We start from the raw sequence: 14,366 nt of genomic DNA, 5'->3' as shown, positions 1-14,366 counted from the left end.
TTAGACTCAATAGGATGAATTATCTGTTTGTGATTGTTTATTGTTTGTTGACTCATTTTTCTTACTCTGATAAAATGTAGTGTGTTACAGAAAGAGGGAAAGACGATTCTATGTGCAAATCCATCAAGGAAGAGGTTGAAGAGGGTTATGGCATGACAGTTGATTGATGCTGCTATTTTATAGGTTTCTTTGTTTAGGTACCCTACAAACAATGTATTTACACAAGTTCTGCAGGCAGAAAAAAAAAAAAAAAGGACTGCTGCCGTCACTTTCCTGGTCATTTATCCCCGGTATTCTTCCTTCTAAGAACACCAACTACGTACCTCAAACACAACCCATAAACTTGGTAGACTGCAAGTGTAAGGATTTGTGCTTTTGCACCACTATAGAAGGACTTTACACCCTCATTATAGAAAATGCATGTAATTGCATCCAGTGAATGCCTATACTTCACAGCTCCACTGGTCATCATCATCCTCCTGCTCACAGTATCCAGCGGGTGAACCGCCATGCTGCGACAACTAGCATACAAAGTATTTACAACAGCCCTGCCTAAAACACTTCCCTGCGAAAAAAGGAGCCATATCATTTATCAGATTGTTAGATACCAGTAGATTGGTTCTCAAATCCCAACTAATCAACTGACCTGAAAATGGTGCAACAAAAATTGTTGCCAAGGCTTTGAAACAGCAGTTACTGCTCTCAAAAGGGCAATTTTAGGAATCATTATATTAAATCCACGGTACACGCCGGCTATGCCATCTGATTTCAGCGTTTTTCTGTAGACGTCGAATATGCCATTAAACTGCCTTTCCCTCGAGTTACTGCTTGTTATGACATCGTTTGCCATGCGTGTTCCAGCATAATATAATGGATAAACAAGAAACTGGTTCACAACTGCAGAAAGGAAAACTGCCACTTTCCGCCCAGTGTGAGTCTACTCGATATCTTCACGACTGTTACCATAGTGGTGTATGGCCTTAGCTATGACCTGTTGCACGAAAATGGCACAAAGGTTAAACCAATGTCGAGCCTATAGGGCAACTTGGTGCTAGTTACCTCAGAGGAAAGATATGCAGTGACAAATGCAATGTTGCCTCTCCAAAGGGAAACTATGCCTTCATTTCTGATTGTTGTGGCGAAGCAGTCGAATATTCCGTTATATCGTTTGGGAAGCCGGCCTGAAATGATCATCTCGTTCTGGTTTTGCATCAAGAGCTTCACTCGCTCAAATGGAGCACCTGCTGTCCTCATAACACCAAGTAGAGCCAATCCTTTTATAAAAGAAGAAGCTTTACTGTTCTCCATTGGGGCTCCGACAAAAGCCGCTGGTGAAGATTTTACAACAGATACGGCACTGCCCTGGATCACAGGGTGGACAGGACTTCGCGAGATCCGGGTCAGTGAGGCACCACTGCAGCGAATATTTTCCATTATCGTAATGTAGTTAAAATGCCTGAATGAGAGGCCAGGCTGCCAATGCATCTTTTGTGATATAGGTGGATGCAATGGCTCATTCTCCATTCTGGAACTCACTCTTGTAACCTGCAATGAAATAATCAAACAAATATGACAAAACAATAGCATTAGGCCACGGTTTAAAGCTTGACTAAAATGGACGTGAAGCCCTATATCTTACACAAGAGATGAATGTGACCAAGAACCGGTCAAGAATTTCCAAGAAAAGTTGTAATGCTTGGCCAGAATCTTAGATTAAGCTATCTAAAAAAGCAAGAAATTAATGACCAGAAAAGGATTCTGGCTTTTTTACATACATAGAAAGCGATCAATGTTTGAACAAATTCATCAGAAACAATAGAAAAAGAAGAGAGGCCAATAATTTTTTGTCAAGAATCATGGATTACATGCCACAGCATATTTCTCCTACAAAAGAAGGAAACTTTTACCTGCAAAAAAACTAATGGGCGCCCCTATGAAATTCAAAGAAAATTAAGAAACCAATACAAGAATGAGTTTTCACATGATTCCAAGTTGAAGAATGGAGTAAAGTAATTTAGCAAATACATACTCGGTTTTTTTTCTTGGGGGAAAAGAAAGCTACTAGCAGTAATTAAAGAAGAAGTTGAACAAGAAAAAAGAAAAAAAAGGAGAGATTACCCAGTTTTTCATATCCAGCAAAAAGCTCTCTTGCAGTTACGGTTGGAAATAGGAGAAAGGAAATGGTGTATATTGCATGTTGAAATGAGTAGATATAACAGTTATAAAGGCCATCCTAGTATCTTTATGTCATGGTAAATTAAAAAAATATTAAAAAAGGAGGAGCCCTATTTTTCCTGCAACAGTGTTGACAGGGCCTAGTTCTTGAACCCAAACCATATCTTGTGGCCGGCAAAGATTATTCATATAAGACCAGTTCCTAGAGTTTCTATAGGATTCTGCCTTGAACATAAAATTGCAGCTGCTTGCCAAAACATAAATGCCCTTTTTCTTTTTCTTTTTCTTTTTCATTTGTTCTCTAATGGCAGTCTTGAAACTTACCATTTATCTTGATACTGGCTCACATTCATGGCAAGTTAAAGTCCCTTAAATATAAACTTTATTGATTATAGTCTGCAAATCCTGATTGCAATGAAGATGTGACATTAATATCTAAGCATAAAAGGACTACTGCCAAATGTTCCTTTCATTATTAATATTTTCACTAGTGTAAGTGTCAAGCAAGCTCTGTATCCCTCCAGCACTTGTGATTTTTATTGAATGGAAAGGGATTCTTTACTTAAATGAAATTTAGCAGCTTTGTATCTCTCCAGCACTTGAGATTTTTGTTGAATGGAAAGGGGTTCTTTACTTAAATGAAATTTAGCATCGTGGAAGTTTACAGCAATGCAAAATTTAGCATATTGAGAGCAATGGAATCAAATGTTTATTTCAATTCAACAACTTTTGCAGCTTCGTTTAACCGAAAACAAAAATGAAGGAAATTGTTTCTCAGCTCTGTAAAAGAAGGGAAAATATTGACTGAAATGAAGTGACTACTGCCATCAGTGCCTTGTCATTTGCCTCAGCGATCCTTCCATTGTGGATCTGCTGCAATAGTCGTTTTTCTCCTTTGCAGCTCTAATAACATCTGCTACGTAAATGATTAACAACACAGTACCTTTGTACACAGCACATGAAAGGATCTCTGCCCCTGCACCACTATAAAACGACTTCAAACCCTCAGTTTTCATAATTTGTGCAATTGCTTGCCGCGTACTCTTATACTTAACCGCCCCCGAGGTCATCATCATTCTTTTGTTCACTGTATCCAACGGATAAATAGCCATGTTGGCACATATCCCAAAGCCAAATTTTACCATATGCCTCGAAAAAACATTGTTCTGGGAAAAACCAATCCATATCAGTTCAGCAATAAAAGAAAAAAACCTTCACTGCAGGTTATTAAGGAGGTCTCATGTAATGAACTGACCTGCAAAAGGCTCGAATAATGTTGTTTCCATGGTTTTAAACCAGCAGATACTGCTCCCATCATACCAAATTCAGCAAGTCTGATATTAAATCCACGGTACAGTCCAGCAATGCCATCAGATTTCAGGGTTTTCCTGAAGACATCTACTATACCATTAAACTGCCAATTGCCCGTGCTACCGATAGCCTTGACATCGGTTGCCATGCGTGCTCCAGCATATAAAAACGGATAAAAAAGCAATTGATTTGTGACTATGACAACAGAATCTAACACTAGCAACCGAGGGTAAGTCCACTGGATGTCTTCACGGCTCAAGGCATAACGGAAGGTAGCGAAACGCATTACCTGTAGTACATAAAGATTTTAAGGTTTAACCAATGTCAAGCAACCTATTGGACGACTTAGTGGAAGTTACCTTAAGGGAAACATCTGCCAAGGTCATTGCAGTATAGCCTCTCCAAAGGGAGAGCACGCCTTCATTTCTGATAGTTCTAGCAAAGCAGTCAAGTATTCCATTATATGGTTTGGGCAACTGGCTTGACTTGATTAAGTGGTTCTGGTTCTGCATCAGGAGCTTCACTCGTTCGAATGGAGCAAGTGCTGTCTTCAAAACACCAAATAGAGCCAGATCTTTTGTAATAAAAGCTTTACTGTTCTCCATTGGGGCTCCTATAAAAGCTGGAGGCACAGGTTTTACAATAGATGAGGTATTGCCATGGGATACCGGAAGGATAGAGCTTTGTGATCTCCAGTTCCCTAAGGCACAATTGCCTTGAAGAATTCCCATCAATGTAGTAGTGTAGCTAAAATGCCTGAATGAGAGGTCAGGTTGCAAATGTATCTTTTGAGATATAGGTGGATGTAATGGTTCATGTTTCGTTCTGCAACTCAATCTTGTAGCCTGCAATGAAATAACATTAGGCCATGGTTTAAAGCTTGATTAGAGTGGACATGAAGATCAACTATAGAAGGAAAACAAAAAAGAAAATATTCAAGATTTGGCCGTTAAACTACCGTTCAAGATCAATGTGACTAGACTCAATCAAGAATATACCAAGAAAGCAGCAAAGTAGCAAGTTATTAAAGATTCAGAAAAAGAATTGTGGTTTTTACAAATATAACATAAACCGAGCATGTTTTTCATGCCAAAGAAGGAAACCTTAACGTCCAAAAAGACAATAATAAGTCCTTGACATGATTCCATGTTCAAGAATGGAGTAAAGTAATTTAGCAGCTACATTGTCTGTTTGGTTTCTTGGAAAAATAACACTACTACCAGTAATTACAGAATGAGTCGAGAAAAGAAAAGAAAAAATAATATAAGAAAACAAAAAGGAGAGATTAGTTTACCAAGTTTTCCATCTCCATCAAAAAGCTGAGTTGTAATCGCAGTTGGAAATTGAAGGAGAAAGCAAATGGTGTATTTTGCTTGTATTTATTTGACAAGCGGCTGTGGGGAATAAACAATGCAAGTCACTTTGAGCTTGTATTTAACCACAATTTGGATAACTAGAAATGAAATTCTTCAGGAAAATGGGCCCTTTGAACATTGTTTTATAATAGGTTCTAGATCTTGAACCTAAACCATATCCTTGAGGGCTGGCAATGATTGTTCATTAAGTTAAGCCTTCTATGGGATGCAGTGAACCAGTTTCCTAAAATTTCAAAAGAATATATCATCGAAAAGTTAGTCATCTTCTTATGAATAACAAGTAGGTACTGTAATAGCATCCCAAGGACAAATAGGATTAGAACCTAGTTTGTGCAAACATTTGAACCTATGGTGCTCATGAAACATGAAGCTCTAGCTTCACCTCCCATGGTGGTAATGCTTCTGCTTCACCAACAGCAATAAGAGCTAACATAAAGCAAAGATTCGATTTTGCAGCTTCACATCATGTTTCAAGAAACAGGCCAAATGGTCCAAAACCTTATGCATCCAATTACTTGCTTGGAACCTGCCACTTATCCTCATATCGACTGACATTCTTTGCATTGATTACTTGAAAAATGACAATTTTGAAATTTAAGTCCCTAAAATATCAATTTATTAATTGTATTCTACAAATCCTAATATGCAAGGCAGATGTGACATTTAAAATCTCAGCATGAGCCTGCAGGCTGCCTGCCCCAAAACCTTCATAAAAGGACTGTTCTCAAAGTTCTTTTCAAATTTTATATTAATTTGTGCTGAATGGAAGGGATTCTTTACTAAATGCCCTGAAATACATATATGTGTATATATATATATATTAAAAGTTATAAGTTTTAACCATAAGGGAGAAATTCACTCAGTCAAGGTGTTGCTCAACTCAAGCATTATGAAAGTTTACAGCAACTCAAAATATTTAGCATTGTATGAGCAATGGAACCAAATACCATACAAACAATATATTTATACATGAAACTGAAGCGAAAGTACCAGCAAAATGGTTATTTCAATTCAAGAAGTTTTGCAGTTTCGTTTAACCGAAAACGAAAGGAATTGTTTCTTAGCTCCAACAAGAAGGGAAAAGATGTTATCCACCATGATTCCATGAAATGAAGCAACTACTGCCATTACTGCCTTGTCATTTACCTCAGGGATCCTTCCATCTAATGGTGAAACTGGAACTAGATCCACTGTCATTGTCGGACTTTCCCTTTGCAGCTCTAATAACACCAGCGAGGTAAATGATTAACAATACAGTATCATTATAAGCGCCACATACAAGGATCTCTGCCCTTGCACCACTATAAAATGACTTCACACCCTCAGTTTTCATAATTTGTGCAATTACAAAGCCAGACACCATTGCCTATTGTTTCTTAAGTATCTCATTTGATGTACTGACCTACGAAAGGTGTAAATAATGTTGTTTCCATGGGTTTAAACCGGCAGATACTGCTACCACCATGCCAGATTCAGCAAGTATGATATTAAATCCATGGTACAGTCTAGCAATGCCATCTGATTTCAAGTTTTTTTCTGAAGACATATAATATAACGTTAAACTGCCTATTGCCCATGTTACTGATAGTCTTGACATCGGTTGCCATGCGTGTTCCAGCTTATAAAAATGGATGAACAAGCAATTGAGTTGCAACTAAAGCAACACTGTTTAACACTAGCACTTGCTTGTAAGTCCACTGGATGTCTTCATGACTCTTGGAATATTTGAAGATATTGAACCGTATTACCTTTAGTTCGTAAACGTAAAGGTTTAATGGCTTGACTCTCGAGCAGATTAAGAAATTTCAGCTTGGTGGAAGTTACCTTAGCGGAAACAAGTCCATTCGTAAATCCAGTGTAGCCTCTCCAAAGTTTAAAGAAGCCTTCATTTCTGATGTAGCAAAGCAGTTAAATATTCCATTATATGGTTTGAGCAGCTGGCCTGACTTGATTATGGCATTCTGGTTTTGCATCAAGAGCTTCACTTGCTCGAATGGAGCAACTGCTGCCTTCAAAACACTGAGTGTAACCAATTTTTTTTGTAATAGAAGCTTTGTTCTCCATTGGGGCTCCTATAAAAGCTGGTCGCAGAGGTTTTACAACAGATGAGGCACTGCCCTGAGATTTCCAGTTCACCAAGGCACCATTGCCGTAAATATTTTCCATTATCGGAATAGTGTAGTTAAAATGCCTGAATGAGAGTTCAGGTATCAAATGTATCTTTTAAGATATAGGTAGATGCAATGGCTCATGTTCCATTCAACAAGCCACTATTGTTCCCTGCAACAAAATAACCCAATCGATATTATAAAAATATCATTATGTTTGAGAAGCATTAGGCCATGATTTAAAGCTTGATCAAAAAGAACGTGAAGCAAGAAACTAAAGATCAGAAAAGGTTGCAGGTTTTACATAAGCGATTGATGCAAACAAATTCATCAGAAAGTATAGAAAAGGAAGGGAAGCCAATAAATTTATGTCAAGAATCATGAATAGCATAAACATAGCATAGTTTTCCTACCAATGAAGGAAACTTTTGCAGTCCAATACACAATGGTGCCCTCCATGAAATCAAGAAACCAAACCAACAATAAGATTTTAACATGATGATTCCAAATTCAAGAATGCAGTAAAGTAATTAAAGAAGAAGTTGAACAAAGAAAAGAGAAGGAATTAAAAGAAAGAAAAAGAGATTACCAAATTTTCTATCTCCAGCTGTAGGAAAATGGAAATAGGAGAAAGCAGATGGTGTGTATTTTTCATGTATTTATTTGATAAGCAGCTGTAGGAAATACCCTTATTAAGCCCATCCCAATATTGGGAGGAATTAACAGTTGGCTATATAGTAAAAAAAAAAAAAACGAAAAGAAGAACTGAAAAGTGAAAAACATTATGCATGGATAAGTTCACCATTGAAGATATGACACGAATATCTAAGCATAAAAGGACTATTGTCAATGTTCTTTTCATTAGTATATTTTTCACTAGTGTCAGTGTCAAGCAAGCTCTTTATCTCTCTAGCACTTGCAATTTATGCTGAATGGAAAGGGATTCTTTAGTTACTTCCATGAAAAGAAATCTCAAAAGTTATAAGTTTTAACAAGGGAGACCAGTCCTCAACTCAAGCATTGTGGAACCAAATGGTTACTTCAATTCAACAAGTAGCAGCAAAATATAATTTATTTCAATTCAACAAGTTTTGCAGCTTCCTTTTTGCCGAAAACAACAGTGAAAGAAATTGTTTCTCAGCACCGAAAAGATTGAATGAATGGAGGGTTAAGATGTTATCCACCACTGCCGTCACTGCCGGGGACCCTACCATGTAATGGTAAGACTGGACCCTTCCTTTAACACTTCAGTATACGCTGCGACAACACATCCAAGGATATGTGCCCCTGAACCACTATAAAATGACTTCTCACCCTCGGTTGTCAAATTATGTGCAATTGCATGCAGTGTACCCTTATACCTAACAGCTCCCGAGGTCATCATCATCCTTCTGCTCACTGTATCCAACGGGTAACCAGCCATTTCGCCACAAATGGAATACCCAGATCCAAGCATTGGCCTTGACAAAATAAGAAAGAAAATAGGCAGTTTAATGGTGTAATCGATGTCTTCAGAAAAACCTTGAAATCAGATGGCCTTGCTGGACTGTAATGTTAATGATTTATGTAGCTGATGTTATTAGAGATGCAACGGAAGATGGCAACGGAGGTGGATCTGCTCTCGGTTATACCATTAGATAGAAGTATCCTCGAGGAAAATGACAATGCAGTGATAGAAGTAGTCATTTCATTCACGGAACCATAGTGGATATATAAACTCTAGGAAACTGGTTCACTTCACCCCCAGGCTTAACTTAATCAACAATTTTCTCATGATAAAATTAACATCTTTTATTAATTTTATCCTTGAGTTAAACTTGATCATCATCTTTTTAAAAAGAATTGAATTGAATTACTGTTTTTTAACCAAAATACTAATTAAATTAATTTTTAAACATGCCAAATATACTTTATGTTAATTTTTTGAATTTTTTGATCATTTTAATTCTTTTTGATAATTTTTAAAATTTTTGTTGATATGACATATAAGATAAATAATGATATGTCAACCTGAAATATACATGGATTGTTATAATCAACGTCAATAATAGCAGTAAAAATGGTCGCAAATCAATAAGAAAATAAAATAAGAACAAACAAATTTTACTTGAAAACCCATATCGAAAAAAATCACAGACAAAGGAAAAGTAATTCACTATGTTGATAAACACACACTACAAGAAGAGTTCGACTATAGGGTTGTTATAATCAATGTCTAATATAAAAAGTATAGTTCTATACGGATTAAACTTGTGTGGCATGATCCTCACATATCCCCTATTTTGCCTCTCTAAATTTTTTTTTAACAAATGATGGAATTCGGGTCACTCATCTCTAATATGAACTATCATGTTTTATTTAATATTTTTATTAAAAAATATTTGAATCTTTTTAAAATATTAATAATCAAATTTAGTAAAAAAAATAAAAGTCAAAAGTAAAAGCCAAAATGGTTATTTTCAACTCAACAAGTTTTGCAGGTATTATCCACATTATTCCATGGAATGAAGCCACTAATGGAGGATCCTACCATCTAGTATTGCTTCTCCTTTGCATCTCTAATAACATCAGCTACGTAAATCATTAACAATAGAGTAGCCCTGTTAGCTGCACATGCAAGTATCTCAGCTCCTGCACCATTATAAAACGTCTTCACACCCTCAGTTTTCGTAATTTGACCTATTGCATGTACTGTACTCTTATACTTCACAGTCCCCGAGCCCGACGTCATCATCATCCTTCTGCTCACTGTATCCAATGGGTAAGTAGCCATGTTCCCGCTAATCCAGAACCCGAAATCTACCATATGCCTCGACAAAAAATTGTTCTGCAACAAACCAAACCATATCAGTTCAGCCATATGTGCTGCAATAAAAGAAGAATTATAAACCTTAATGTGATAAACTGACCCGCAAAATGTAGGAATAATGTTGTTTCCATGGGTTTAAACCTTTAGATAGTGCTCCCATCATAACAAGTTCACCAAGTGTGATATTAAATCCACGGTACAGTCCAACAATGCCATCTGATTTCAGGGTTTTTCTAAAGACATCGATCATACCGTTAAACTGTCGATCGCCGGTGTTACTACCGATAGTCTTGACATCGGTTGCCATGCGTGTTGCAGCATATAGAAAAGGATAAACAAGGAATTGAGTAGCGGCTGAGGCGACATAACTAGACACTACCACCCGCGTGTAGCTCCATTGGGTGTCGTCTAGATTTTTCGTATATTGGAAGATACCGAAACGTATTACCTGTGTATAGTATTAGTACATAGAAGGTTTTAAAAGGTTCGATTCTATAGCAGAGATTAAGAAATTTTCAGGCTTATTGTTAGCTTGGTGTGCAAGTTACCGTAGCGGAAACATGCACCATGGTCATTGCAGTGTAGCCTCTCCAAAGTGAAAAGATGCCTTCATTTCTGATTGTTGTAGCAAAGCAGTGTAATATTCCATTATACGGTTTGTGCAGCCGGCCGGACTTGATTATGTCCTTCTGGTTTTGCAGCAATAGCTTCACTCGCTCGAACGGAGCGGCTACCGCCTTGAGAAGACCAAGTGCAACCAATTCTTTTATTAAAGAAGCTTTACTACTTTTCTCCATTGGTGCTCCTACGAAAGCCGGTGGTGAAGGTTTTACAACGGACGAGGTACCGGCCGTGCTGCCCATGTTTTCAATTATCGGAGCAGCGGTGTAGTTAAAAGGCCTGAAAGAGAGGTCAGGTTGCCAATGTATCTTTTGAGATATAAGTGGATGCAATGGCTCATGTTCCATTCTCCAACTCAATCTTGCAGCCTGCAATGAAAAAACATTTTCCAAGAATCAAGACTTTCCCCAGTAAAGTAGCATTTTCCCAAGAATTTAACAAGCAAGGAATTAAAGATGAGAAAAAAGATGGTTGGTTTTACATGTAATAATACAAAGGGATTGGTGCAAACAAATTCATCAGAAACTAGAGAAAAACAATGGCGCCGCCCATGAGATTATCAAGAAACAAAGCCAAATTCAAGAATGGAGTAAAAGTAAGAGGGGTTACCAAGTTTTCCATCTCCGGCAAAAAAGGCTTTGTTGCAGTTGTAGTTGGAAAATGGAAATAGGAGAGGAAGGAAGTGATGTATTTTTCATGTATTTATATTTGCGAAGCAGCTGTGGGAAATACAGTTATTAAGGCCTTCCCAATCTCGTTATGTCCAAGGATATGTGCCCCTGAACCACTATAAAATGACTTATCACCCTCGGTTGTCAAATTATGTGCAATTGCATGCAGTGTACCCTTATACCTAACAGCTCTCGAGGTCATCATCATCCTTCTGCTCACTGTATCCAACGGGTAACCAGCCATTTCACCACAAATGGAATACCCAGATCCTAGCATTGGCCTTGACAAAATAAGAAAGAAAATAGGCAGTTTAATGGTGTAATCGATGTCTTCAGAAAAACCTTGAAATCAGATGGCATTGCTGGACTGTAATGTTAATGATTTATGTAGCTGATGTTATTAGAGATGCAACGGAGGATGGCAACGGTGGTGGATCTGCTCTTGGTTATACCATTAGATAGAAGGATCCTCGAGGTAAATGACACTGCAGTGATAGAAGTAGTCACTTCATTCATGGAACAATGGTGGATATATAAACTCTAGGAAACTGGTCCACTTCACCCCAAACACAGGCTTAACTTAATCAACAAATTTGTCATGATAGATAAATTTAAGCTTTAATATTTACATCTTTTATTAATTTTATCCTTGAGCTAAACTTGTTCATCATCGTTTTAAAAATATTGAATTGAATTATTGTTTTTTTAACTAAAATACTAATTAAATTAATTTTTAAACATGCCAAATATGCTTTATGTTAATTTTTTGAATTTTTATGATCATTTTAATTTTTTTTATAATTTTTAAAATTTTTGTTGACATGACATATAAAATAAATAATGACATGTCAACATGAAATATACACGGATTGTTATAATCAACATCGATAATGGCAGCAAAAAAGATCACAAATTAATAAGAACGGAAAATAAGAACAAGCAGATTTTACTTGAAAAATCCATATGGGAAAAAATTACGGGTAGAAAAGAAGAAATTCACCATGTTGATAAACACACACTACAAGAAGAGTTCGACTATAGGTTTGTTATAATCAATGTCTAATATAAGAAGTATAGTTTTATACGGATTCAACTTGTGCGCCATAGTGCTTATATATCCCTATTTTGCCTCTCTATTTTTTTTTTAACAAGTGACTGGAGGTACATAACTCTAACATGAACTGTCATATTTTATTTAATATTTTTATTAAAAAATATTTGAATCTTTTTAAAATATTAATAATCAAATTTAGTAAAAAAAATAAAAGTCAAAAGTAAAAGCCAAAATGGTTATTTTCAACTCAACAAGTTTTGCAGGTATTATCCACATTATCCCATGCATCTAGTATTACTTCTCCTTTGCAGCTCTAATTACATCAGCTACGTAAATCATTAACAATAGAGTAGCCCTGTTAGCTGCACAAGCAAGTATCTCAGCTCCTGCACCATTATAAAACGTCTTCACACCCTCAGTTTTCATAATTTGACCTATTGCATGTACTGTACTCTTATACTTCACAGTCCCCGAGCCCGACGTCATCATCATCCTTCTGCTCACTGTATCCAATGGGTAAGTAGCCATGTTCCCGCTAATCCAGAATCCCAATTTTACCATATGCCTCGACAAAAAATTGTTCTGCAACAAACCAAACCATATAAGTTCAGCCATATGTTCTGCAATAAAAGAAGAATTATAAACCTTAATGTGATAAACTGACCCGCAAAATGTAGGAATAATGTTATTTCCATGGGTTTAAACCTTTAGATAGTACTCCCATCGTAACAAGTTCACCAAGTGTGATATTAAATCCACGGTACAGTCCAAAAATGCCATCTGATTTCAGGGTTTTTCTAAAGACATCGATCATACCGTTAAACTGTCGATCACCGGTGTTACTACCGGTAGTCTTGACATCGGTTGCCATGCGTGTTGCGGCATATAGAAACGGATAAACAAGGAATTGAGTAGCGGCTGAGGCGACATAACTAGACACTACCACCCGCGTGTAGCTCCATTGGGTGTCGTCTAGAATTTTCGTATATTGGAAGATACCGAAACGTATTACCTGTGTATAGTATTAGTACATAGAAGGTTTTAAAAGGTTCGATTCTATAGCAGAGATTAAGAAATTTTCAGGCTTATTGTTAGCTTGCTGTGCAAGTTACCGTAGCGGAAACATGTCCCGTGGTCATTGCAGTGTAGCCTCTCCAAAGTGAAAAGATGCCTTCATTTCTGATTGTTGTAGCAAAGCAGTGTAATATTCCATTATACGGTTTGTGCAGCCGGCCGGACTTGATTATGACCTTCTGGTTTTGCAGCAACAGCTTCACTCGCTCGAACGGAGCAGCTACCGCCTTGAGAAGACCAAGTGCAACCAATTCTTTTATTAAAGAAGCTTTACTACTTTTCTCCATTGGTGCTCCTACGAAAGCCGTTGGTGAAGGTTTTACAACGGACGAGGTACCGACTGTGCTGCCCATGTTTTCAATTATCGGAGCAGCGGTGTAGTTAAAAGGCCTGAAAGAGAGGTCAGGTTGCCAACGTATCTTTTGAGATATAAGTGGATGCAACGGCTCATGTTCCGTTCTGCAACTCAATCTTGCAGCCTGCAATGAAAAAACATTTTCCAAGAATCAAGACTTTTCCCACTAAAGTAGCATTTTCCCAAGAATTTAACAAACAAGGAATTAAAGATGAGAAAAAAGATGGTTGGTTTTACGTGTAATAGTACAAAGGGATTGATGCAAACAAATTCATCAGAAACTAGAGAAAAACAATGGCGCCCCCCATGAGATTATCAAGAAACAAAGCCAAATTCAAGAATGGAGTAAAAGTAAGAGGGGTTACCAAGTTTTCCATCTCCGGCAAAAAAGGCTTTGTTGCAGTTGTAGTTGGAAAATGGAAATAGGAGAGGAAGGAAGTGATGTATTTTTCATGTCTTTATATTTGCGAAGCAACCGTGGGAAATACAGTTATTAAGGCCTTCCCAATCTCGTTATGTTCAAGGAATTAACAGTTGGCTCTAGTTTTTTTTTTTTTGTTTAAGACACCCGGTACCTTCCAATTTTGATATTAAACAAATTGGTCCTTCTCAAAATATTAGAGCAATTTAATTCCGACAATTTTGAAAGTGAGTAACAAAGGATAATTAATCACGACGTTAACATTTTTCGTCAATTATACATAAATTTTATTGGTATAAAAACAAATACAACACTCAATGTTTATAAAATTTGTGTAAATGTTAATTGAAAGTGTAAATGCTACGGGCTAAATTTGCTAAATCAAGACTAA

At 37.0% G+C, this 14,366-nt stretch overlaps 5 protein-coding genes and 1 long non-coding RNA gene across 9 annotated transcripts; all 6 read right to left on the bottom strand.

Annotated features, from left to right (window-relative positions):
• Positions 1 to 277: 277 nt before the first annotated feature.
• LOC107941055 (ADP,ATP carrier protein) lies at positions 278 to 2,502 on the bottom strand. The gene is made up of 4 exons (XM_016874567.2): positions 2,335 to 2,502; positions 1,060 to 1,545; positions 647 to 937; positions 278 to 565 (listed from the first exon to the last, which is right to left on the bottom strand). The coding sequence occupies exons 1-4, from the start codon at positions 2,500 to 2,502 to the stop codon at positions 278 to 280; spliced, it is 1,233 nt and encodes a 410-aa protein (XP_016730056.2).
• A 284-nt stretch (positions 2,503 to 2,786) lies between these two features.
• On the bottom strand, positions 2,787 to 4,937 carry LOC107941056 (ADP,ATP carrier protein). The gene is made up of 4 exons (XM_016874568.2): positions 4,781 to 4,937; positions 3,846 to 4,331; positions 3,431 to 3,775; positions 2,787 to 3,341 (listed from the first exon to the last, which is right to left on the bottom strand). The coding sequence occupies exons 1-4, from the start codon at positions 4,796 to 4,798 to the stop codon at positions 3,003 to 3,005; spliced, it is 1,188 nt and encodes a 395-aa protein (XP_016730057.2). The 5' UTR covers positions 4,799 to 4,937; the 3' UTR covers positions 2,787 to 3,002.
• An 821-nt stretch (positions 4,938 to 5,758) lies between these two features.
• On the bottom strand, positions 5,759 to 7,500 carry LOC121222298 (uncharacterized). Its single transcript, XR_005919538.1, has 2 exons — positions 7,384 to 7,500; positions 5,759 to 7,142 (listed from the first exon to the last, which is right to left on the bottom strand). It is a non-coding gene; the product is annotated as an uncharacterized lncRNA (long non-coding RNA).
• Positions 7,501 to 9,408: 1,908 nt separating this feature from the next.
• On the bottom strand, positions 9,409 to 11,170 carry LOC121203220 (ADP,ATP carrier protein). 2 transcript variants are annotated; one of them, XM_041102742.1, is made up of 4 exons: positions 11,010 to 11,170; positions 10,328 to 10,768; positions 9,880 to 10,227; positions 9,409 to 9,797 (listed from the first exon to the last, which is right to left on the bottom strand). In XM_041102742.1, exons 1-4 carry the CDS (start codon positions 11,019 to 11,021, stop codon positions 9,504 to 9,506), a joined length of 1,095 nt encoding a protein of 364 aa, XP_040958676.1. In that variant the 5' UTR covers positions 11,022 to 11,170; the 3' UTR covers positions 9,409 to 9,503. The 2 variants fall into 2 exon arrangements, with proteins under 2 accessions (XP_040958676.1, XP_040958677.1); XM_041102743.1 differs by lacking the exon at positions 11,010 to 11,170 and adding an exon at positions 10,882 to 10,998.
• Positions 11,103 to 12,653, bottom strand: LOC121222437 (ADP,ATP carrier protein 1, mitochondrial-like). The gene is made up of 2 exons (XM_041103202.1): positions 12,424 to 12,653; positions 11,103 to 11,352 (listed from the first exon to the last, which is right to left on the bottom strand). The coding sequence occupies exons 1-2, from the start codon at positions 12,651 to 12,653 to the stop codon at positions 11,103 to 11,105; spliced, it is 480 nt and encodes a 159-aa protein (XP_040959136.1).
• On the bottom strand, positions 12,349 to 14,036 carry LOC107925025 (ADP,ATP carrier protein 2, mitochondrial). Of its 3 annotated transcripts, none has more exons than XM_041102739.1 (4): positions 13,920 to 14,036; positions 13,238 to 13,678; positions 12,790 to 13,137; positions 12,349 to 12,707 (listed from the first exon to the last, which is right to left on the bottom strand). In XM_041102739.1, the coding sequence occupies exons 1-3, from the start codon at positions 13,929 to 13,931 to the stop codon at positions 12,811 to 12,813; spliced, it is 780 nt and encodes a 259-aa protein (XP_040958673.1). In that variant the 5' UTR covers positions 13,932 to 14,036; the 3' UTR covers positions 12,349 to 12,707; positions 12,790 to 12,810. The 3 variants fall into 3 exon arrangements, with proteins under 3 accessions (XP_040958673.1, XP_040958674.1, XP_040958675.1); XM_041102740.1 differs by having other exon boundaries at positions 12,942 to 13,137; XM_041102741.1 differs by having other exon boundaries at positions 13,792 to 13,926.
• Positions 14,037 to 14,366: the final 330 nt, after the last annotated feature.

This window comes from Gossypium hirsutum, chromosome D10 (genome assembly GCF_007990345.1).
Source record: "Gossypium hirsutum isolate 1008001.06 chromosome D10, Gossypium_hirsutum_v2.1, whole genome shotgun sequence".
Taxonomy (NCBI): Eukaryota; Viridiplantae; Streptophyta; class Magnoliopsida; order Malvales; family Malvaceae; genus Gossypium; species Gossypium hirsutum.
This window is presented reverse-complemented; position numbering and strand designations above follow the sequence as displayed.